This window comes from Hyla sarda, chromosome 7 (assembly GCF_029499605.1).
Source record: "Hyla sarda isolate aHylSar1 chromosome 7, aHylSar1.hap1, whole genome shotgun sequence".
NCBI lineage: Eukaryota > Metazoa > Chordata > Amphibia > Anura > Hylidae > Hyla > Hyla sarda.
Genome location: NC_079195.1, coordinates 85,728,448 through 85,755,113, shown reverse-complemented (window position 1 = coordinate 85,755,113; position 26,666 = coordinate 85,728,448). Strand labels below are relative to the sequence as shown.

The 26,666-nt window shown below is 44.4% G+C and overlaps 1 protein-coding gene across 4 annotated transcripts in view; it reads right to left on the bottom strand.

Moving 5' to 3' along the window:
* ANK3 (ankyrin 3) overlaps positions 1 to 26,666 on the bottom strand; it is a 332,095-nt gene that overhangs the window by 95,300 nt on the left and 210,129 nt on the right. For all 4 annotated transcript variants that reach the window (XM_056529886.1, XM_056529883.1, XM_056529885.1 and 1 more), the window contains one exon: positions 25,950 to 26,012. In XM_056529886.1, coding sequence (XP_056385861.1) covers positions 25,950 to 26,012 — 63 coding nt within the window. The remainder of the gene's footprint in view (positions 1 to 25,949; positions 26,013 to 26,666) is intronic.

Here is a 26,666-nt window from a genome sequence, read left to right as displayed (position 1 = left end):
TCCTCGCTACTGCAGCGCCCCGGTCAGATCCACTGACCTATTGTGGCTCCTATCGTGGCTTTAACCAAGAAGAATGCCAATCCTAAGTCCTGGTCTCCTCAAGCGGAAGACGCATTTAAACGGCTCAAGTCTGCCTTTTCTTCTGCTCCCGTGCTCTCCAGACCTGACCCATCTAAACCCTTCCTATTGGAGGTTGATGCCTCCTCAGTGGGAGCTGGAGCGGTCCTTCTACAAAAAAATTCTTCCGGGCATGCTGTTACTTGTGGTTTTTTTTCTAGGACCTTCTCTCCGGCGGAGAGGAACTACTCCATCGGGGATCGAGAACTACTGCCCATTAAATTGGCACTTGAGGAATGGAGGCATCTGCTGGAGGGATCAAAATTTCCAGTTATCATTTTCACCGATCACAAGAATCTCTCCTATCTCCAGTCTGCCCAACGGCTGAATCCTCGCCAGGCCAGGTGGTCGTTGTTCTTTGCCCGTTTTAACTTTGAAATTCATTTTCGCCCTGCCGACAAGAACATTAGGGCCGATGCTCTCTCTCGTTCCTCGGATGCCTCGGAAGTAGAGGTCTCTCCGCAACACATCATTCCTCCTGACTGTCTGATCTCCTCTTCTCCAGCCTCCATCAGGCAAACTCCTCCAGGGAAGACCTTTGTTTCCCCACGCCAGCGTCTCGGGATTCTCAAATGGGGTCACTCCTCCCACCTCGCAGGCCATGCGGGCATCAAAAAGTCCTTGCAACTCATCTCTCGTTTCTATTGGTGGCCGACTCTGGAAACAGATGTTGTTGATTTTGTGCGGGCCTGTACTGTCTGTGCCCGGGATAAGACTCCTCGCCAGAAGCCTGCTGGTCTCCTTCACCCTCTGCCTGTCCCCGAACAGCCTTGGTCTCTGATTGGTATGGACTTTATTACAGACCTACCCCCATCCCGTGGCAACACTGTTGTTTGGGTGGTCGTTGATCGATTTTCCAAGATGGCACATTTTATTCCTCTTCCTGGTCTTCCTTCAGCGCCTCAGTTGGCAAAACAATTTTTTGTACACATTTTTCGTCTTCACGGTTTGCCCACGCAGATTGTCTCGGATAGAGGTGTCCAATTCGTGTCAAAATTCTGGAGGGTTCTCTGTAAACAACTCAAGATTAAATTAAACTTCTCTTCTGCTTATCATCCTCAATCCAATGGGCAAGTAGAAAGAATTAACCAGGTCCTGGGTGACTATTTACGGCATTTTGTTTCCTCCCGCCAGGATGACTGGGCAGATCTTCTACCTTGGGCCGAATTCTCGTACAACTTTAGAGTCTCTGAATCTTCTGCTAAATCCCCATTTTTCGTGGTGTACGGGCGTCACCCTCTTCCCCCCCCTCCCTATTCCCTTGTCCTCTGGTTTGCCTGCTGTAGATGAAGTGACTCGTGATCTTTCCACCATATGGAAAGAGACCCAAAATTCTCTTTTACAGGCTTCATCTCGCATGAAAAAGTTTGCCGATAAGAAAAGAAGAGCTCCCCCCATTTTTGCTCCCGGAGACAAGGTATGGCTCTCCGCTAAATATGTCCGCTTTCGTGTCCCCAGTTACAAACTGGGACCACGCTATCTTGGTCCTTTCAAAGTCTTGTGCCAAATTAATCCTGTCTCTTACAAACTTCTTCTTCCTCCTTCTCTTCGTATTCCCAATGCCTTTCATGTCTCTCTCCTTAAACCACTCATCATCAACCGTTTCTCTCCCAAACTTGTTTCTCCCACTCCTGTTTCCGGTTCCTCTGACATCTTCGCCGTAAAGGAGATACTGGCCTCCAAGACGGTCAGAGGGAAAAATTTTTTTTTGATTGATTGGGAGGGCTGTGGTCCTGAAGAGAGATCCTGGGAACCTGAGGACAACATCCTTGACAAAAGTCTGGTCCTCAGGTTCTCAGGCTCTAAGAAGAGGGGAAGACCCAAGGGGGGGGGTACTGTTACGCCGAGCGCTCCGGGTCCCCGCTCCTCCCCGGAGCGCTCGCCACATCCTCGCTACTGCAGCGCCCCGGTCAGATCCACTGACCGGGTGCGCTGCGATATCGCCTCCAGCCGGGATGCGATTCGCGATGCAGGTGGCGCCCGCTCGCGATGCGCACCCCGGCTCCCGTACCTGACTCGCTCTCCGTCGGTCCTGTCCCGGCGCGCGCGGCCCCGCTCCCTAGGGCGCGCGCGCGCCGGGTCTCTGCGATTTAAAGGGCCACTGCGCCACTGATTGGCGCAGTGGTTCTAATTAGTGTATTCACATGTGCACTTCCTATATAACCTCACTTCCCCTTCCCTTCCTTGCCGGATCTTGTTGCCATCGTGCCAGTGAAAGCGTTCCCTTGTGTGTTCCTAGCCTGTGTTCCAGACCTCCTGCCGTTGCCCCTGACTACGATCCTTACTGCCTTCCCCGACCTTCTGCTACGTCCGACCTTGCTCTTGTCTACTCCCTTGTACCGCGCCTCAAGTCAGAGAGGTTGAGCCGTTGCTAGTGGATACGACCTGGTTACTACCGCCGCTGCAAGACCATCCCGCTTTGTGGCGGGCTCTGGTGAAAACCAGTAGTAACTTAGAACCGGTCCACTAGCACGGTCCACGCCAATCCCTCTCTGGCACAGAGGATCCACCTCCTGCCAGCCGAACCGTGACACAAACCAATAAGAGTAATAATATGCTGACACTTTTTGTATTGTAAAGAAAACTTTGAACAGTTTTCTTCTTATCATCACAGACAGGAATACAGTACAAAGTGACATCAGTCTATAGATAAGACAGGATGAGACCATTCACGATAGGTGATGGCCATAGTCTCCCCCTTCCTGAAGAATTACCTCTGCACAAGTCACAGCGCATGCCTAGAAAACTCTCCTGAAGTTAACGGGTCAACTCCAGTTTGTTTCCAATATAAATGGGGCTGTTATAAAACATCTCTAACTTTAGAGCAGCAATATGGCTGCCCCCACAATAATGCACAAAATAAATGAAGTAAACAATATTACTATCAGAAAATACAACCAGATTAGAAAAAAAACAAACATGTTTCAGTAATCTAGGTGATACATTCCATATACAGAAGGTTCAGGATCTAAGCATGCTTTAGTTCAGGGACAATGACATTTTCACGTGACATATGTTGCAATTTGATCCAATTAAAACTAGTTTCTAAAAGGGATATGATAGTACTAGTGAATGGGGATCAAGGCAATAGCGCAGCCTTTCCCACATATGAAGTGAGGCTATAGAATGACTAGTGGTGTGGCTGGGATTCAGTATAGATGTAGTCCAGCCCTAGGGTGAGTCAATTCAGGGGTAAATACATGAGAGTATATAGATTAGTAGCATTCATCTTTATGAACAGCCAGTAGTAATTAATTTGTTCGTGCCAATATAATGGTTAACCACAGTTGTTTCTCAGGTCTGCTATCATTGGAGCTCAGTGCCATTTTATTATGGTATATAAAAACAATGTTGAAATGTTTACTTTGCTTTGCAAACACAAAGGTGTATTTGAGCACCTCAGGATATGTGCTCCATGCAGACAAGCTGCTAACCTTCCCTTACATTGTTACCTTGTCTGCTTAAAATATGAATTTCCTAAAAGATTTCTTGCCTGACCATTAAGTAATCTCACAAGAGTTCACTTTTATTTGTTGGAAGTCGTGTCGCAGGATTAAATGATGTAACAATGACTAACTATCTTTTGACACAGCTTGGGGTTATCCAGGAATAGAAAAGTGAAGCTTATTATTTCAAAAACAGCATCACATCTGTCCTCAGATTATATAAGGTATTACATATTGGCTCCATTCACTTAAAAGAATTGAGTTACCTTACCGCACAATCTGAGGACAGGTTTGGTGCTGTTTAACAGGTATGGTCCCTTTTAAAGGGGTACTCCACTGGCCAGCATTCGGAACATTTAGTTCCGAACGCTGTGTGTACGCTGCAGGGGTCATGCCCCCTTGTCATGTCCCCTCGTAACTTGCATTGATGGGGCGTGGTGTGACGTCATGAGGGTGTGTGGCCGCACACAGCGTTTGGAACTAAATGTTCAGAATGCTGGCCAGTGGCAGGGCCTTTGTCCAGGGCCCCCATCCCCAAAATTGCCCTGTGTCAGGACAGGAGTGGACTCCATCCTCAAAGGGGCCCCTGCTACAATGCAACACTCTAGGCCAGCCTCTGCAGCCCGGGCCGTCCGCACTGAAAGCAAGGGAGCGGCTGTGGGCACGGGTTAAACAGCAGCAGTGATAGGAGGCAGAGGTTAAAGCTCCTCCTATTCCCTTTGTTGCTGCCATTCACTTCCCATCTTTCTCCTCTCTCCCCTCCCCGTTCCCTTCTTACTGCGGCCTTCATGCAGTCTGCCACAGTGAGTGAGGCCCCTCCTCCTGATGAATACGACGTACAGATAGGGCGTGATGACATTCCCTGCGCTGTGTGCACCGCTGTCACTACATCACAACACAAGCTCAGTGGCGTAAGGAAGACGCAGTGCAGCCTCAGGGGACGTCCTGGTGCAGTAGAGCAAGTGAAGGCTGGTGGCAACCCAGCCATAGTAACTAGCGGCAGCCAGTTTATCAGGCAGGGACAGGCAGTGACAGGACATGGTAAGAGGTGATGTAAAAAAAAAGTTAAATAATACATACAGTACACTTATTCATACTGATACACCTCAGTCTATATAACCTAGGTGTTCAACCTGCAGCTTTCCAGATCTGGAAATACTACAACTCCCATCATTTCCAAATAGTTGTTTGTTGTCTGGGCATGCTGGGAATTGTAGTTTTTCAATAGCTGGAAGCCATAATGTTAGCCTAACTAGCAGCAGATTTCCTAAAACGGGAAACCCACTGCTAGTTAGGCTAATATTGATTTCAATGGGTCCACCAGCAATCTGCAAATCTGCTACTATTGCGGACTGTTCGCAGACCCATTGAATTGAATGGCAGCGTGACTTGCAGCAGATTTCTCTCAGCGTGAAACCCACTGCTAGTTACAAGCGTGTGAAAGCACCTTGATACATGTAAGAAAATGTTTACATTTCCCCTGATCATAGTTCCAATTCCACCTATTTATGGCCTATCCTCAGGATGGGCCATCAATATCTGATTGGTTGGGTACTGAAACCGATCAGATGTTTTACAGGGCTGCTGCTGCTGGATCTTCGCTGTGAACAGAACCAGAAGCAGATGGCCCCATTCACTGTGTATGCCTGTGCTGAGTTACTGCAGCTCAGCCCCTGATACAGTGATTGGGTCTCTTTGCTTCTGGCCCCGTTCACAGAGAAGATCCAGCTGCAGCAGTCCTGTAAAACATCTGATCGGTTTCAGTACCCCACCAATCAGATATTGATGGCCTATACTCAGGATGTTTTAAAATAATAAAAATTCAAAGCACCCCCCTTATTTTCAAATAAAATAATGTAAACAAATATAAACATAAGCAGTAACACTGTGTGCAGAAATTTCCAAACTATTAAAATAGAACATTATTGAAACCGGTCAATGGCATAAACATAAGAAAAATACCAAAATCCTGAAGTACGTATTTTTGGTCACTTCATATACCATAAAAAAAGAAAAAATATTCCTATGGGAGCTATAACACTGCAAAAAAAAAGCGTAAAAAAAAAAGTTTATAAATGTGATTTAATCTCTAATAAAAGTCCAAATTACCCCTCTTTTCCCATTAAAAAAACCAAAACATGTAAATAATAATAAATATATTTTGTATATATTGTGGGTACTTATAGATGCGGGCATACCCGTTGTATCTGCTGCAACATCTTGTCCCCCACATCTGCCATCACGTCATACGCGACAGGAGCTACATACAACATTAGACAATATATCAACTGTAATACCAAATACGTGGTGTATCTCCTGTCGTGTGTGACGTGCAAATTACAGTATGTGGGGTGCACTACAAATAGTCTTAAAACTCGTATTAGAAAACATTTATCAGATATACCTCACTTTAATTCTAGGAGCGTTTCATCCGTATCATTACACTGTGCTCAGCATCACAATGGAGATTTTTCCTCTATTAGTTTATCTGCCATTGAAAAAGTTTTTTTTACCTAAACACGGCGGTAACCATAGACAAAAATTGCTGAACTGTGAGGTGTTGGATCATCAAACTGGGGACCAGGACGCCTCAGGGCTTAAACAAAAGACAAGATGTTATCTTATATTATTAAATATTTTCTATTTGTTATTTTGCCCTCTACATATATACACAGATTTCTATATGTTATACTTCAGAAATCTTTGTTGCAGTTTTCTGTAGTTTTTTGTATCCCTGATTTTCTGAGCAGCCGATACCATATTTATGTATAGTTTGGTGATCCATTTTTTGCTATTTTTGCTAGATTTACAAAATAATTTTCTATATATATTGTAGACATATCATGTCTAATATAGCAGCATATTGGAGTTCAAATACCAAACTCATAACAGTGGGAGATGTATTTATGCTAATTTTTGTATTGTTATAAAAAAAAAAAGATATTTCTGCATTTAGATTTTGCTAATTTATACAAGTTGCTCTGTTTAATACATTCATATAACAGGCCATGCATACTTTTCCTAAAAATCTTTCCTTAAGTGATTGTGTTTTATTCACACAGTTTTCTCAGACATGTGTGCGTTTTTTCACACCCTAGGTTGCATACATATGAATGTATACTCGGGAATTTAATTAATTTTCTTTTCTACATTTATTAATTTCTTTACTCCCTGTAACATGTGTATGCCCCTAAGTGTGTTCCTTTGTCTTAATCATAACTTTTGTATTTTAAATTATACATATCTATGTTTGTGATTGTAAGGGGTTAATGCCTGGACTCCAGGAGGATGGTCATGTGAGCAATTCCCATTTCCTTCCACCTGCAAGAACCACGTAATTTCCCCTATATATACCCAGACAATTGTGGTTTTATTTTATGTACGATTAAGGGTGCTAACGCACCTGAAACGCATCACATTCTGACCCCTGCTATGGCGTTTTAAGCAATAAAGAACCAGTTTTGCACGTATCCTGGCGCTGGACATCCAGTTTTTCATTTTGCTAAGTGGTGCTGCCTCGCACAGTCCGTGCGCCTCGGGGCCTCTGAGGGTGAGCTGAGAATTCCATACATCTCCAATACAAAAATGGTACCGCTAAAAACTTCAGATTACAGCGCAAAAAATGAGCCTTCATACCGCCCCATATGCGGTAAAATAAAAAATGTAGGGGTCCTAGGACTGTATCCACCTTTTCCAGCCCACGGGAGCACCTGAAAGCTGAACTCATTTATGCAGGATAAGCCATCAACTGCCGAGCCGAGAAGTTCGTGACGAATCGAATTTACTGTAAATTCGCTCATCTCTAATCATAAGCATAATGCATTCTGGACAGCAGTATCTGAGAGATGATCACTTTCTAAACAACAGGAAATTACAACTTCCACATGTCATGTAAACATTAAGATTATTCAACATAAACTGATATGAAGCAGATCTTGAAAATGTGTTTCTTCCCACCTCATGACAGTCTCCTCAGGCAGATCAGCACATGAGTACATACAGTATATACAGAACATGCAGGAGATATCATTACACACATACAGCCCATTCATTCATTAAGTTATGCAACTTTTTACTATACTTTATGTTGCAACAACAGGAAGAATTTTTGTCTTGAATATGTTGAGCTGACACAGATACATATCTTATTATCATAAAGTGCTTGGATCTGTAAAGGAGCTTTGTGGATAAAACAACTTTTCCATTCACTGGTCATGGATCCGACTCCTTTTGTCACATTCCAAGTCTCTAACCACATGATAACTCTTGGCCAATCAGCCTTGGAGTCATCAAAATGAAAATACAATGCGCTTTTCATATCAGCAGCACCTGCACAGGTCATAAAAAAGAGGCAGAAAATACATTTGTATCTTTATGTGTATTTCTCTTGAAATTAACATCAAAACACATTTTCCAGTTTTATTTGATAGATTATGCACACATTTTTTGATTTGGTATTTTATTATTTTTTCAAAGCATTTTTAGAGCACAAAACACATTGAATACGTTTTTGTTTTTTTTAGTCCATTGCAGAAAAATATGCACCAAGTCAGTGTTTCCCAACCAGTGTGCCTCCACCTGTTGCACGGACAGCCAATTATATCAACAGATACAGATTATATTAACATATTGTTATTATCCTCTCTCTGTTTACATTTTCCACTTAGGAATTTTGATTGGAAATTCCGGTGCAGCAGAATCCTGTAGCTGGCAATGGGATTCTGCTGCACACTACTTAATTCTGCCACCAAAAGAATGAGCTTGTTCTTCAGGCAGAATCCGCTCTGCAGACACTGCCGAACAGCAATGTCCACGCGGTCCTACTGCTGGTCGCACTCTCAATCTTCGGACAAATTTTGTCCAGCCGAACACTTCGAAGTGTGAACCCGGTGTTACAGGTTTAGTTGACTCAACTAAACTATTGGTACATGCCCTCATCATCTCATACTTGGACTACTGAAACATCCTCCTCTTTGGCCTTCTATCAAATACTCTTGTCCCCCTCCAATCCATCCTCAACCCTGCTACTTGACTAGTAAACTTCTCACCTCGCTTTTCCTTTACCTCTCCCCTCTGCCAGTCCTTTCACCAGCTGCCCGTTGCCCAATGAATTCAGTTGAAACTGTTCAGAATGATATACAAGGCAATCCACAACCTGTCCTCTCCATACATATCCGACCTGATCACCCATTAACGCGCCCCTCACGTAATCTGCGATCGTCTCAAGATCTCTGCTTGTGCTCTCTCCTCATCTGCACCCATACAACCATCTCCAAGACTTCTCCTGTGCTTCCCCCATACACTGGAAATCCACACCCCAACACATCTGGCTCATCCAACATTCAAGACCTTCAAGAGCAACCTGAAGACTCATCTCTTTAAGCAAGCCCATGACCCACAATAAACCTACTGCCACTACCTTGGAAACGCCTACTTCCCTAACTTTTCATGGACAACCAGCTGTCCCTCTCACCTACTTGTACATTGGAAGCCCTTATGGGCAGGGCCCTCTCTCCCTTGGTATCAGTCAGCAATTTACTCTGTATCACATTCATTGTACTTAGGTTTGGTTATGTATTTTAACCCTTTTCAACTCTAAAGTGCCCTGAACAAAGCGTGAATATAAATACAGAAATAAATAATAATAGCTTAACTTGTTTCCTATAGATCTTTTAATTTATACCAAACAAAAGGTGTCACATGTTAATTTGTGTTCCTTATCCGCAGATTAATGCCCTACAACTAAATGGCCAATTAGCCATTGAACATTTTCATGAGAAAACTCAGCAGATGACAAAGGGTTACCAGGCGCAGTTGCACCTCAGCACCTCAGGTTACCAGCAGCACATTCCAGCAGTGACACAGGACTAAAGCTTTATCTGTACTTTCATTGCTAATTGTATTTTCCATTGCAGAGCAGGTAAAGCAAAGGTCAGGGCACTAGGATCTGTCTTTACAACCAGCTATTACCCCTGTACACAGACTTGTAATTAAAGCAATCTCCATCTTTCCATATAATTCAAAGCCAGAGTTTCCATTCAGGAAGCCGCAGATGGACTCTGGTTAACTGGCCAGAAACTATCTAAAATACCCGGCACACAAGTCTACTTATGAAGAATAGATCATCTTTCCGCCTCTCCCATTTTATTTTAAGAGGCAGAGGGGGGCTCCTTCCTTGCCTTTTACAGTCACAGGGAGTTTAATGCAATATGGACAAGCCGAGTATAGAAATCTTACTTGTTAGGAGAAGAGCCATTTGAGATGAGCTACAAGATGTTTTCTTCTCTTTTTCTGTAGGAAATTCCTTGTAGTCCTTAAGCGGTGAATTAAGTTTAATCCAAAACAGCACAGGAAAGAACCTAATTCCACAGGGTCATGTTAACGTCTCCATGTGACAAGCAACATGTTCCAGACATTTTCAGGGCAGCTCTGCAGCTCCAGCAGGAATAGTCCACTATGTCCCTTTAAATTTCTGTGTTACAATATAGAGTGACACAGACAACTCCCTCGTAGACAACGTTAGCTAGCAGTCATCCGAAGTGTGGCCCAGGATCTTGTGGGGTCTCCCCGCACACATCCATTGAAAGCTGCTCCTGAATGGATTACAGGACTTCTTTGACAAAACTCTGCAAGCAGTGAATGGTCTAATATTCAGCCCTTGAAGTATTTGTATGTAAATAGGTGTCTGCTGGGGAGGTGGAGTTTTTTTTTCTTCTCGTAATCCGAGCCTTAAAGGTACAGTCCCATTTCTGCAGCTGTAGTCACCAGCCAGGGACATCTGTAATGCAGTAGTTCAGGGAGCTTGTAGTGCTAGTTAGAACAATGTACTATGCTGCATACTATATCTTAGGAGACACATGTCTCTCAAAGTAGTGCACACAAATGCAACTTTGTTTCTATTTATAAAGTTGTACAGAACTGGAAATACATGTAACTTTCTAGTTGTTGTGAAACTATAATCCTCAGCATTTCCTAACAGAGGTTATTGTTTTACAACAGCTGGAACAGCCAGAGGTTGGAGACCACTGTTTTAGAGAATAGATCCTCCAGAACATCAGATGGGAAATAGCACACTGCCGGTGGCATACCTACCATTTGGCGAACCCGGCCCCTGCCAGGGGCTCACACCTGGAGAGGGCGCAGGCCACCAAATAGATCTAGCAGCAGCAGTGCAGAGCTGTCATAAGGGGCCCACCGGGATTTTCCATGAAGGCATTCACCCCTGCTGCTATCATCATAGTCTTCAGTCTTCTCCTCACAGGCCTGGCTGCTGACAGCCCCTCCCCCTCACTCCTGTTACTACAGGTACTATGTGAAATGACTTAACCAAGGATGGTCCAGAAGTGACCACGAACCCCCCTACATCATGCTGTGCCCCCCCAACTGGACTGACATGGGAAGTGTAGAATAAGAAGAATAAGGGCAATTTACTTCTCAGCCTTTAGGCCAAGATCAAGTGTAGTTTCTGTTCTTATCAGGTAGTCCACTGGTTGGAATGGATGGCTACTTGGAGGAGCAGGTGTATCGGGGCACTCCGGGCCTGGTGCCACGTAACCAGCTCAATGGCTGCCCTGATGTGACCTGTTTCTTCTGGGTCTCGCCATTAGGCCGGGAGGGTCTAGAGTCGAGGTACTTTTGTGCCTCGGGGAGTGGTGACCCTGAGGTGCTGAAACTCACTGGGTGTTATAGGTCACTGAGTGAACACACTGCACCACACACTCTTCACCTTTGGCACTCACCCTTGGTATCCTGGCCTTCTGGCTAGGATCAGGGACATTTTTATAGATCCGGCCAGATGACCGGGCAGTATATCTGCATTCTTCCACTTATTTATTTCCTTTTGTTTGTCACTGTGCCACTTTTACGTGTTTGTTTTTGTACACAGGATTTGTCAGGGTGCGGTAGCCCTTCTGGGTGTCTCTCCTGGCGGTCTAGGGGAGGTGTGTGTGACCATCAGGTTCCGCACCTCCCTGCAACCCCTGGGCATCTTGGCTTTGGCTGAGATGCAACCAGTATACGTCTCCTTGGCTGATACCTTGGTTAACGCCAAGGATGGAGCCAGGGGCATTTGTGGCCCCTTAGTAGCTTAGGCGAAAAGGGGCATCGAATCTGGATCCTTGCAGGTGCCTTCTGGCCCGGAGGTGAGGGGTAGGTTTGTTGGGGGGCCTCTCTCCTGTTGGAGAAGGTCTTAGCGATGGACTGCATCCTTTGTGCATGTTTTTTTAGTGTGACACGTTTGTACTTTTTCTTGCACTTTGGGTGCTAGAGAGCATGTTCCTCGGCTCATGGTAGAGAATAAGGGCAAATGGGGCACTATGAGTGAAGAAAAGTTGAGGTGGGTGCTGAAAATGAGCGCAGCCTAAGATTTTTGTCTATAAAGAGAAAGAAAAAGAAAAGCGCTCCATAGCGTAACACACCGGAGGAATGGTAAGAATAATCACAGATCAAATGCCGCATACCCTAGATGGTTGTGTACCGTCATACACAACAATGATGTGCGCGTATTGCTAGATTAATATTGGTCTCGTCTGCAGCATCCAGCCTCCGAACAATAGAGTAATAGAAACAACTTCAATAGACCCACGGCAGGATTGCAATCGTGCTGAGAGGGCCAAATGACACAACCGGAACAATGGAAACATACATTTTAATCACCAAGATGCACTGACGCGTTGCATCTTGGTAAATAAAACTTATCTTTCCATGGTTTTGTTGTGTCGTTTGGTCCTGTCAGCGCCATTGCAATCCTGCCGTGGGTCTATTGAAGATGATTCTATTACTCTAAGATTTCTGGCAGATTCTGCTGAGACAAGTTGTGGTTCAAGGAAGTTGTCAAGGTCATCAGGGCTTGATGGAGGGGGAAAAAAAAGGAAGGAGAACCAAGAGATTCCAAGAAGATGTCATCTGTGAGTCACTGGATGTCCCTGTAATCACAATCATGTGGGGGCTTAGGTCCAACATTGGCCCTTGGGGCCCATGGAACTCTAGTTATCCTCCTGGACTACATTCATACATGGTAGATATCTTGTGATTTTTTTGTATGGATTCTGCAGTATACTGGTTCTACGAAATAATATATGTGTAAATAGGTTTTACACATTATTCAGTAGCAGCTTTTTATGCTGTAGAGAGGAGCAGATTTGCGGAAATCTTGTATATCTATTATACATTATTTATATTATATATTTATATATTGAAGTCAGTATCTTTCAGTGGGTTCAAAGAAAAAATCCACCACGTTAATAGGGCACCGGTGGTGTGACAGACTCATGCACTCACTTTTTGTGTCTGGGGGGCAGGGAGGCTTTTTATATATAATGGTTATTGGAAATGTTATTAAAGCTATTTTTATTTCAAACTGCATTATGATCTCACATGTTAAAACCATAAATGGAAAACTACTATTGTTGTCTAGTGAATAACTCATGTTACTGCATGTAAAGAATGCATACCGTATATACTCGAGTATAGGCCGAGTTTTTCAGCACGATTTTTCGTGCTGAAAACACCCCCCTCGGCTTATACTCGAGTGAACTCCCCCACCCGCAGTGGTCTTCAACCTGCGGACCTCCAGAGGTTTCAAAACTACAACTCCCAGCAAGCCCGGGCAGCCATCGGCTGTCCGGGCTTGCTGGGAGTTGTAGTTTTGAAACCTCCGGAGGTCCGCAGGTTGAAGACCACTGCGGCCTTCAACATCATCCAACCCCCTCTCACCCCCCTTTAGTTCTGTACAGTACTCACCTCCGCTCGGCGCTGGTCCGGTCCTGCAGGACTGTCCGGTGAGGAGGTGGTCCGGTGGGATAGTGTTCCGGGCTGCTATCTTCACCGGGGAGGCCTCTTCTAAGCGCTTCGGGCCCGGCCTCAGAATAGTCACGTTGCCGTGACAACGACGCAGAGGTGCGTTCATTGCCAACGTAATTCTGCGTCATTGTCAAGGCAACGCCTCTATTCCGGGCCGGAAGCACGGAGAAGAGGCGCCCCCGGTGAAGATAGCAGCCCGGACCACCTCCTCACCGGACCACCTCCTCACCGGACAGCCCTGCAGGACCGGACCAGCGCCGAGCGGAGGTGAGTACTCAGAACTAAAGGGGGTGAGAGGGGGCTGGATGATGTTGAAGGCCGCAGTGGTCTTCAACCTGCGGACCTCCGGAGGTTTCAAAACTACAACTCCCAGCAAGCCCGGACAGCCGATGGCTGCCCGGGCTTGCTGGGAGTTGTAGTTTTGAAACCTCTGGAGGTCCGCAGGTTGAAGACCACTGAGGGCGAATGATGAGAAGAGGATGATGAAGGGGGGGTGTGGGGATGATGAAGGGGGGTGGGGATGATGAAGGGGGGGTGTGGGATGATAAGGGGATGATGAAGGGGGGATGTGTGGGATGATGACAAGGGGATGATGAAGGGGGGATGTGTGGGATGATAAGGGGATGATGAAGGGGGGATGTGCGGGATGATAAGGGGATGATGAAGGGGGGATGTGTGGGATGATGACAAGGGGATGATGAAGGGGGGATGTGTGGGATGATGACAAGGGGATGATGAAGGGGGGATGTGTGGGATGATGACAAGGGGATGATGATGAGGATGTTAATGACGGGTCTGGATGATGACAGGGGGGGATGAGGTATTTCCCACCCTAGGCTTATACTCGAGTCAATAACTTTTCCTGGGATTTTGGGTTGAAATTAGGGGTCTCGGCTTATACTCGGGTCGGCTTATACTCGAGTATATACGGTATATATTTTTCTCTATTAAAGTCAATAGGGAATTCTGGTTATAAAGCCACAGCAGGGCTTACATTGTACAGATTTATATATGAATGTTTATTGGGAAAGGATGGTTAACCATTGTAATGTTACTTAAATGCAGAGTTGATACTTTATTGGTCTACACCAGTGTTTCCCAACCAGGGCACCTCCAGATGTTGCAAAACTACAACTCCCAGCATTCCTGGACAGTCTTTGGCAGCCTTGGGCTGTCCAGGCATTCTGGGAGTTGTAGTTTTGCAACACCTGGAGGCACCCTGTTTGGGAAACACTGCTCTACACCCTAAAATCGATCTACGCTATAAAATTTAAAGGGGTACTCCACACCCCTAGACATCTTATCCCCCTTTGGATAGGGGATAAGATGTTAGATCGCCGGGGTCCCGCTGCTGGGGACCCCCGGGATCTCGGCTGCAGCACCCACCTGGACGGCTTCCACCTCACACTGGGAACGCTGGAGGCTTCGGATCCCGACCACAATGGCGGACGAGCGTGACGTCACTACTCCGCCCCGTGTGATGTCACACCCCGCCCCCTCAAAGCAAGTCTATGGGAGGGGGCGTGACGGACCTCACATAGACTTGCATTGAGGGGGCGGGGCATGACACCACACGGGGCAGAGTCGTGACGTCACGCTCGTCCGCCATTGTTGTCGGCATCTGAAGCCTCCAGCGTTCCCGGTGTGAGGTGGAAGCCGTCCAGGTGGGTGCTGTAGCCGAGATCCTGGGGGTCCCCAGCAGCGTGACCCCGGCGATCTGACATCTTATCCCCTATCCTTTGGATAGGGGATAAGATGTCTAGGGGTGCGGAGTACCCCTTTAAGGGCTGATGCAGGTATCATGATAGAGCTCATCTCTCTTCTTTATCATACAGAAATATTGTGACATACGCCATCAAATTCCATATACGTAGAGTTATTTCCTTAAAAGCATTACTACTTATAGAGACTTAGGGCAGAACACAGAGGCTGCACTTTTCTGTATTAAGTGATAAGGTCTCAATACACGGCCATACAAGCCCTGTGCACGTCTCTGCCTCAGTCCATAAACCCTTAGTACGTCATAATTAATCCTGAAGAATTCTCTAGTAATATTTGGTTGAATATTCAGCTTAAAGACCGAATATAATGATCCTTTAAATTGCCTTATACTTGTTTTTCCTGTTTTCTCTGTCTTTCCGTCTTTCCTCGCAGATTTTCATAACTTTATCCTCCAATAAAAACAATGTCAAACAAACCGGTATTGGAATTTTCCTGGGAATAAGCTGCTACAGCAACCGATAAGATTGGGTCATCATTCTACTACTTCGAAAAAGAAGCCAGTGCCAAAACTGCTAATGTTAGTATTATGTTCCACCAAAAAGATAATGATCTCTGCTGGGAACCACAAGTGATCAGAGAGGATCTGTAGGAGGATCCATGTTTTCACTTTCCCTACAGTGCCACCTCAGGCTAAACTAAATATTACACAGGGTCCATTGAACTAGATTTGTCTAAGCAATGTTAGGTCTTCCAGGTAGAATAAAGCTCTCTAAATCAGTGGTCTCCAACCTGCGGACCTCCAGATGTTGCAAAACTACAACTCCCAGCATGCCCGGACAGCCGTTGGCTGTCCGGGCATGCTGGGAGTTGTAGTTTTGCAACATCTGGAGGTCCACAGGTTGGAGACCACTTCTCTAAATAGAGTCCCTGACCATAAAAAAGATACCTGACTGTCTTCCACATTCCCTGGTGGTTGCTATGGGCAACTGCTCTACTTTTCCTCTGCACAGGTTTGGATAAATCTCCCTCAGCTTTTAACAAACTGCCTTCAAATTGAGTGTTTGTGTCAGTGATAAATGCCGCATAGATGGTGGCTGAATATAAATAATAGTGTCAGGTATCGTTCCCTGGAGCTATAGAGATCCCCTAGCTCTGTTCCCAGCAGTGTTTCCTGCTTGCACACTGTGCATTACTTCCATATTACCTTCTCGGTCCCTTCTCAAAGCACTTCAGACAAAGAAGGCTAAAGCAGTGCAGGAGTTAATTGCACTAAATTAGCCTGCTATTTATTCTGGCATGGCGCACATTTCCACATGAATACTGTCACATGAGGGGATGGTGAGTGCAAAGGGAGTAAACTAATCAGGTACAAGGGACAACTCCTGTAAAAGGGAATGTATCATCAGAAAATGACCGATTGTTTAAATTAAAGGAGAACTCTGGAATATAAAAATTGTCGCCCACACTGCCGGCAGTAAAAAAAAAAAAAGATGTACATACCTTCCTCCGCTCCCCCGGGGCCTCCGGTAACCGGCTCCGGTCTCCGCCACGATCCACTTCCTGGTTCCCGGTGGTCGGATGAATCATACTGCGCTCAGCCAATCACCAGCTGCAGCGAAGTCCGACTCGGCCAGCGATAGGCTGAGCGGCAGTGTGAGAACGCTTAAGGACACAAAATTCGGCACCTGCGCCCGGGGCCGAAAACGTCACACTGCCGCTCAGCCTATCGCCGGCCGAGTCTGACTTCGCTGCAGCTGGTGATTGGTTGAGCGCAGTATGATTCATCCGACCACCGGCAACCAGGAAGTGGATCGCGGCGGAGACCGGAGCCGGTTACCGGAGGCCCCGGGGGAGCAGAGGAAGGTATGTACATCTTTATTTTTTTACTGCCGGCACTATGGGGGACAATTTTTATATTCTGGAGTTCTCCTTTAAGTTTTATGTTAAACATATTTCTTACAGAATTTTTGGAGTTTTCATGGAATGAAAATGCAAGACAGCCCGGCACTACAAGGTAAGAAGGAAATGGATAGGTATACACTGCGGTTCTGACGTGTGGCGGTGTTCTGGTTGCAACAGTAATGCATTTATATTGTGTGGGCAAGAATGAAGAAAAAACGTCGACTCACCAATCTTACTTCTTCCAACTTCTTTATTGGATAAAATACTCACATAACTTCATAGGGAGGGGACATACACAGGGGGGGATACAGAATGGCGACAAGCTCCGTTTCGCACTGTTTAGTGCTTCATCCGGCTATTCCGGGAGTGGCCGGATGAAGCACTAAACAGTGCAAAACGGAGCATGTCACCTTTCTGTACCCCCCCCCCCCCCCCACCCCTCTGTGTATGTCCCCTCCCTATGAAGTTATGGGAGTATTTTATCCAATAAAGAAGTTGGAAGAAGTAAGATTGGTGAGTCGCCGGTTTTTCTTCGTTCTTGCCTACACAATAGCAGTTTTCATCTTAGCCACTAGTCCTCATAATAAACTGAGTATTTCTGACCTGTAGAGAAAACTTTCCAGCATTCTCCTTTTTATCATCACAGACAGAAATTGTGACAGCAATAGAGAGATAAGTTATGACCAGGCTATTCATAATATGTGATAGTTTGTGTTCAGTTTCCCTTCTTCAAAACTGCACAATATCCTATGCACAGGTCACAGAGCATGCCTAGAAAACTCTTCCACAGAAGTGACCAATGTCCCCCTCAATTTACTGTACCATTGGGCTTGTTGTAAAGCAACTCTAAATCTCTAAAAGCAGCTTAGGCAAGATGGCTGCCTCCATAATAATGTACAAAAAATGGAATGAAAGAACATTTCTAATAGTTGTAGTTGTTTAGGTTTTTATAGTTCACTCAGCTTCTACAGTTAGTATGCGAGCACTCTGCTCATTGTTGGAAAAGATATCTTGGCGAATATTGAATGGCTTGACAATTGCGCACCCCACATATCTCTACTTTTACTTCACCACCTAACAGTCTTGTACATGATTGTATTGATTTATGATTTTTGTGCATTTTCTGCATTATTGACAGGACTGTAAGATATGACACCTTTCTCATTGTTTAGTACAATTGTTATAAAAAAAAAAAAAAGACATGTTTCAGTATCTGGCTTTGATCATGAAAATCTAGGTTGGCTTCTTTCTGGATGTATATAAGGGTGTACCTATCCTCCTTAATGCAAAATAAAGGAAAACAAAGGCCAAGCATGTTAGATTTTAACACGTCCAATCCTTTGTTCCCATGAGAGATGGGCTGCAGCCAGTGGTAATCCGGCTTTGACTTATTCTCCTCTACTCTTTGAAAACATGGGAAGAGGATAGAAGTTGGCCAAACAAGTAGTCTGACGAATGCTATTAAAGGTGTATGACTTTCAATAGATGCTGTAGGCAAATGTACAGATAATGTCACCAATATGACTCATATTAAGTGTTAGGGAGGGTCAACATTCTATGATTATTCCAACCATTTGAACTAATTTGATTGTATCTAGTGATGACTGCAATGTCATAATGTGAGTGGATGTTTTCAATGCAAATCAAGGCCATTGTAATAAATCTGTCTGTTTTGACACGAGACAAGCCCTCTTACAGTATACAAGTTTTAGTGCTATATATACAAATGAATGGAATCCAGCCAATGTTTTCATGTAATTATTTGCAAAATTGTAGCATGTTCTGTAAACCCAACCTTGGTACTGATACTGATACTATGGCAGCACAATATTACTGCCCATAAGAGCTCATGTCCACAGTGGTAGCTTTAAGGGAAACTGACAGCTGGTTCATCCACACTAAATTTATAACACAGGGTTATAAAAGGGGGGGTGAACTGGATTACAACGATTTATCACTTAACTAGATCCACAATCCTGTTCAGGAGATTCCTGTTGTATCAGCCTCTACTTTTCATAGCTGGTTTGCGCAATGGAGGCAGGACCTGGCATGCTGGGTAAAAGCCGGCTATTAGCAATGAAGGCTGATAAAACAGGTATCTCCGGAACTGAACTGCAGATCCTGGTTAGGGATACTTCGCTGTAATCTGGTTCAACTACACTATAATCCGATATATTGGGTTTAGTATGGGTGAAGAGGTTGTCAGTTTCTCTTTAACAGGGTCCCCCAAGTATTAACTCTCTTTGATAGTACTGGGCATCTCATGCTGGACAGAGTAATCTTTAGGCCCCCTCACGCTGCAGCCTGCAATCTCTGTACCCATTATTGTTCTGCTGCTACAGCCTCGTCTTGATTCTTTATGCAGTATTTATAGGTAACATTTATTCTGGCTGACAACAGAGGCAGTGCAAACACAACAAACATACACGAAAACCAATGGTAAAGTTGGGATTTAGCTCTAAACAAGGGTAGTGAAGATTATGTCATAGTGCTTTTAAGAATTCTGTGCACTGGACATGCACTTTTTAGGGGGGTTTCACATGTCACATGGGCACAAAACTAAGAGTCACCCACAATTCTCTCTGACTCCTGGGCAGTGTATGGGGGGGGGAGGGGTGGAGTGGCCATAAATCTTTAGGGCTGATCTGAGCTGAAAAGAAGACAATAGAAGCAGGGTTTTGGACCATTTTGAACATGGAAATGTATCCATTTTCTGTATCCGTCCATGATAAGGCTTTATACTGCAACGCTAATCAGTCACCGCTCTCAAGAAAGTTGGGACCAGCTTTATGCAGAATCCTGTTTATCATTAATAGAGTCCAGACCTCAAACAATTCAGGTTTATCAACGCCCGAGAAAGAGCAACTAAGTTACTAATAGCTGGGATTTTTTTCATAACTCCATAACTATTCCTTCAACATAAAACGATTCAAAAAGTTTTTCATCTGGAAAAGCATAAGCTATTAATTCAAATTATTTTTATTTCTATAAGGGATGTTTAATGAAGCCAGAATGTTCAGCCATTATACATTGTGTTGTTTCACATCTGTAATTTGCAGATGGCAGAGTGACCATCCTCTAAGAGGGGTAAATCCAATTTTTGCCAGGGTTTTTAATTCCACTATTATTCACTCTTATTAGACTCTGACCCCGTGGACAATGTCACCTAAAAGCACTTAAATGGTACAGAAGAAACATTTCCAAGGACATGGAAGACATTTGCATGTTTGTGGGCTGATCACTGGCCCTTTCACACAGGCCGATGATCAGAAATGAGTGTTTCTGGGATAGTTCGGAGATCACCACTGCTAACCTTTACAGCTGGTATATTGTTAAAGTGATCTGTCATAGCATTACTGTCCGTCTCCTGGATTACAGACTTTAACCCCTAGTAGAATAAATAAGAACAGAAGCGCTCCGAATTGCTTATAAGAAGTCAAATGTAAATGATGTATCTAAACACAGAAGCTGTATCTAAACAGGAAAGGATTTGTCTTAAAGAGCCCATATAGCTTCCGTCACTGAATTCACATGTCAGGCTATTTCCTGCAATAAAACTGAGCAATATTTTGAAAGAACATTTTCCACAAAAAATTTCATATTTACAGAAAAACATCTTATTAGTAGCACTTCCACCCCGTGGTTATAAACATCACCCATTGAGGTAATACCAACCAAAGCTTTGTGCAGTTAAAGCATTAGATTGGGAATAAGACATACATCTGGACTGAGAGTTAGAGAATCACGTATGTAACTTGGAGCTCACACAACACACCTAAGACTAAGGGCTTTACATAATGATAGTGTGACTAGTAAATATTCCACTATCAACATGACAAGCACAGTTTAGAGGATTTTAGGACTCACTGTTCTTGTTCCCATGCATTTTTACTTTGAATAACTAACATAATTGCTTGGATTAATAGGGCATTTCGAAATGCAGAAAATGCTATAAAATCTCCCATGCATATACTGGACATATACTAGACTGATGATTGAATAATTCTTTATCCTGCAATATTGTCAGGGCATGGTTCAGATAATATGGTAGAGGGGCTATAATTCCTGTAGGAATCTTAATTTAAACATATGCTAAGTTTATTGTTTCAACTGAGTTTTTTGAGCTAGTTGAGTTGGGGGCGCTGTCGGATCGGTGTATTGTAAAGAGGACCTATAACTAACCCCCAAAAATTGAGATGTTACTCTCATTAAATAGTTTAAAGGGGTTATCCAGGGAAATTATTTTTTATATATCAACTGGCTCCAGAAAGTTAAAAAGATGTATAAATTATTTCTATTAAAAAAAATCTTAATCCTTTCAGTACTTATGAACTGTTGAAGTTGAGTTGTTCTTTTCTGTCTAAGTGCTCTCTGATGACACGTGTTTTGGGAACTGTCCAGAGTAGAAGCAAATCCCCATAGCGAACCTCTTCTACTCTGTGCAGTTCCCGAGACAAGCAGAGATGTCAGCAGAGAGGACTGTTGCCAGACAGAAAAGAACAACTCAACTTCAGCAGCTGATAATTAATGGAAGGATTAAGATTTTTTTAATAGAAGTAATTTACAAATCTGTTTAACTTTCTGGAGCCAGTTGATATAAAAAAAAAAACCGTTTTTTACTGGAATACCCCTTTAAGGTGTCCAGCTCACACACTTTTTAACAGTTTCTTGATACACCCTTCTGTTTCTGAGATATAAGGGTTTATACTTTCTCTGAGAATTCTGGGAATCAGTCAGATGGGCATGGGCTTAATTAAAAATGGGAGTGACTATCAGGTAATGGGTGGGATTATACAGTTGTGGGGTGTGAATGTTTTATACTGAGGGGCATGTATGCCTAATACACACTCCCTGACTGTATAATCCCACCTGTCACTACCATTATTAAAATTAAGTTCACGCCCATCTGACTGATTCCCTGAAGTCAGACCAATCTTACTGTATATAAACCCTCATATCTAAGGAACAGAAGGGTGTATCAAGAAACTGTAAAAAGCTATGTGTTCAGCCCCCCTCCCCCCCCCCCCCCCCCCCCCCCCCCGTGTGATTTAATGATACATTTTTGTTGAGTTTGACAGGTCCTTTTCAAAAGTATCTGGAACTAGAAGTGGTAAAATTTGTTTTCAAATTTGCAAGTATCAGATCTGATTCATAGACTGCAATACGATGTGAGGGTACAATTCCTTCTACATAATATATAAGACACTGACTTTCATCAGAAACCTACTTTTATTTTATTTACATTTGTAATACACAAGATCATACATATGTAGAACTAGAGATACAACATAAATACTGTATAGGCTCAAATTTGGAAAGAGAGATTGTATTTTTTTTTGGCAAACAAGAATGGATTCACTGGAAAACCATGTGGTTGACTGTTCATGGTGAGGGATCTATTGTGCATTTGTGTTAAAATCATTCAATATCTGCTCTCCAGCATATCAGTGGCCCATACTGATGCAACTTTCTCTTTGAGCTAGGCTAATTCAGACCGTCTGGATCAGGTATCTCTTCTTTTTGCTCCACATGCCCTAAATAATATGTCCTTTTAATAATTTTTTTTTTTTATAAAAAAAATTATAATTATAATTAATAGGGGAAATTCGGCTGCACTATTACTGCCTGTAGTCTCACAAATTTCTGATTTTAGAGCCATGATAAAAGGGATTTTCCTGTCAGGAAGGGGGGGGGGGGTTCTTAACTATACTCATTGGTCCTGATTTATTATTGTTATCCCGAACTGTTTTGTCAGATTGTGCGCCAGAAATTCTGTCTGCGCCAGAATTTGTGCCAGAATTAAAAAAAACCTGACTAACTCTACATTTTACTGAGAAAATCTGAAAAGGGGGCGTGGCCATTAGTGAAATGAGTGTGGTCACTGAACAGGGGGCGTGTCCCCGACATTTTCTAAAAACAAACAGAAAACATATTTACCAAAGTTTCCACAGAAAATGTGGTGGATTTGAGCTGAGGAAAACCCCACAGATCAGAGCATGTGTGAAAAATGCAAAACGTAGGGAAAATTGTAAAATGTAGGGAAACCTTAGTAAATACGGTGAAAAAATACTTGTAGGGAACTAAAACCCATAAACATTGTGGGGAACTAAAACCCACAAAGAATACTACACCCCACTCTTATAAAACAGGGCCATTGTGTGGAATATAAAACCATAAACCTGTACTCACCTCCAGCGCTCCTGCACAGGGATGTTCTGCTCCGGTCCCCTAATGCAATAGTCTTCCTGAGCTGCAGTGTGACCGATGCCGGACATCTGAGTGGCAGTATGACATATTGGGCTAGGATGCTTCCCAGGCCACACCTCACACTGCAGTTTAGGAACACGATATGGAGCAGGACACTATAGGCACTACAGGAGCGCTGGAGGTAAGAACAGGTTTATTTTTTTAGATCACACTTAATATGAATATTTAGGGACCCCCTTCCTGCTGGATAACCCCTTTAATAAGGTTTTCTATTCTGTTAGGCTAAATTCAGCTCCGTCCAGGGTAGCTTAGTTCCTTTTGACTGTTAAATATATGGTACTTGAGCAAAAGAAAAATACTGCAGGCCACTTGTTTTTTTCCACTCAACTCCTCCAAAACAATGGACACCAGATGGACAACCAGATGGACTCCATTCAAGCCAAATGGATCTGTTGGGACCCTTTAATGTCTGTTATGTAAATGACCCATTCAAATCTGTTTTGTGGCTCCAAACTGATCCTATCACAGAGCTCTCCTGGACGAAGATGAACGGTGGTGTGGCAGGTCTGTTGCGGGAATATCTGTTCCATATCTCAAATGAGTTGATTCTGAAAATGTCTACAAAAAATTATCTGCCTGTATCTATATCCTAACACTGGTTTAGGACAGCCAGAAAGCAGCCTTGTTTTATTGTCTATATTATGGCCAAAATACACAGACCATCCCCATGTCCTCTCTTACTATGGTTTTATAGAAGTAAACATACCGTATATACTCGAGTATAGGCCGAGTTTTTCAGCACGATTTTTCGTGCTGAAAACACCCCCCTCGGCTTATACTCGAGTGAACTCCCCCACCCGCAGTGGTCTTCAACCTGCGGACCTCCAGAGGTTTCAAAACTACAACTCCCAGCAAGCCCGGGCAGCCATCGGCTGTCCGGGCTTGCTGGGAGTTGTAGTTTTGAAACCTCCGGAGGTCCGCAGGTTGAAGACCACTGCGGCCTTCAACATCATCCAGCCCCCTCTCACCCCCTTTAGTTCTGAGTACTCACCTCCGCTCGGCGCTGGTCCGGTCCTGCAGGGCTGTCCGGTGAGGAGGTGGTCCGGTGAGGAGGTGGTCCGGGCTGCTATCTTCACTGGGGAGGCCTCTTCTAAGCGCTTCGGGCCCGGCCTCAGAATAGTCACGTTGCCTTGACAACGACGCAGATACGTCGTTGTCAAGGCAACGGCTCTATTCCGGGCCGGAAGCGCGGAGAAGAGGCGCCCCCGGTGAAGATAGCAGCCCGGACCACCTCCTTACCGGACAGCCCTGCAGGACCGGACCAGCGCCGAGCGGAGGTGAGTACTCAGAACTAAAGGGGGTGAGAGGGGGCTGGATGATGTTGAAGGCCGCAGTGGTCTTCAACCTGCGGACCTCCGGAGGTTTCAAAACTACAACTCCCAGCAAGCCCGGACAGCCGATGGCTGCCCGGGCTTGCTGGGAGTTGTAGTTTTGAAACCTCTGGAGGTCCGCAGGTTGAAGGCCGCAGTGGTCTTCAACCTGCGGACCTCCGGAGGTTTCAAAACTACAACTCCCAGCAAGCCCGGACAGCCGATGGCTGCCCGGGCTTGCTGGGAGTTGTAGTTTTGAAACCTCTGGAGGTCCGCAGGTTGAAGACCACTGAGGGCGAATGATGAGAAGAGGATGATGAAGGGGGGGGGGGGGGGGGGATGATGAAGGGGGGGGGGATGATGAAGGGGGGGGGTGTGGGATGATTACAAGGGGATGATGAAGGGGGGATGTGTGGGATGATAAGGGGATGTGTGGGATGATGACAAGGGGATGATAAAGGGGGGATGTGTGGGATGATGACAAGGGGATGATGAAGGGGGGATGTGTGGGATAAGGGGATGTGTGGGATGATGACAAGGGGATGATGAAGGGGGGATGTGTGGGATGATGACAAGGGGATGATGAAGGGGGGATGTGTGGGATAAGGGGATGTGTGGGATAAGGGGATGTGTGGGATGATGACAAGGGGATGATGAAGGGGGGATGTGTGGGATAAGGGGATGTGTGGGATGATGACAAGGGGATGATGAAGGGGGGATGTGTGGGATAAGGGGATGTGTGGGATGATGACAAGGGGATGATGAAGGGGGGATGTGTGGGATGATGACAAGGGGATGATGAAGGGGGGATGTGTGGGATGATAAGGGGATGTGTGGGATGATGACAAGGGGATGATGAAGGGGGGATGTGTGGGATGATGACAAGGGGATGATGAGGATGTTAATGACGGGTCTGGATGATGACAGGGGGGGATGAGGTATTTCCCACCCTAGGCTTATACTCGAGTCAATAACTTTTCCTGGGATTTTGGGTTGAAATTAGGGGTCTCGGCTTATACTCGGGTCGGCTTATACTCGAGTATATACGGTAGATTAATGTAGGCTTTCTGTAGTCATTTTTGGTGCGAGCTTGAGGGATTTGGACTGTAATACGAACGCTATAATGGACCTTCAGTAAAAATAGTTCCTAGTGTCAGTAAGATCAGAATTCCTATTAGACATATATTGAATGGGATTGAGGGATAGGTTTGTGACAATTAGACAGCTCTGTAAATGCTTCTATTTTATATGAGAACACTTGGCTATTTATTCATGGTTGTTACAGAGTAAACCCTGTTGTTAAGCCTTAATCTTGTTGTTGTGAGAGCCTCAAATTACTTGTAAATGTTAGTTGAATCCATTGTGGATGAATAAAGCATTGTACCTTCATCCCCCTCTGATAGATACTCTGCATCACTCAGAATCTCAGGTATATTGGCTTTACGTACTGTGTAATTCACGTAAACACAAGAAGTGAATGGGAGGTAAATATGGGATGTACAAAATGGAACACAACTATACACATGTCATTTGCAAAACATACAGAGATAGCGAATGCTTGTTTATTCACCAGTGCTGATTTCTGTACAGTATGCAGTAAGAAAGGACAAAGCCCATCACTAGAATTGGCTGTATAATGAATTCATGCTGCAGTTTTTACCCCGAACACGCCTCATTGATGTGCATTCTGTAATTGTTATTTTGATGGGCGAGGGGCTTCCCCTTTGATACCTTGTCGATTTCTTGATGCCCTAGTGCAGTGGCCTCCAAACTGTGGATCTTCCGATTTGACAAAACTACAACTCCCAGCATGCTGGGAGTTGTAGCTTTGCCAAATGAGAAGGTATGCTGGGAGTTGTAGTTTTGCCAAATCAGAAGGTCCACAGTTTGGAGACCACTGAACTAGTGGTAGCCATCTAAGGACATGAAACTAAGCACTATCCATTAAGTAAAGTCTTCTGTCTGTGACCTGCTTTGTCTTCATGTCATTGATATTCTCGGGGAAATTATAATGTTTCATATGAATTAAATGTTTTTAAAAGAAAGCATTCAGAGGGAGAATGTGCTAGAGATCTATATATACTTTGAGCGACTTAAAAAC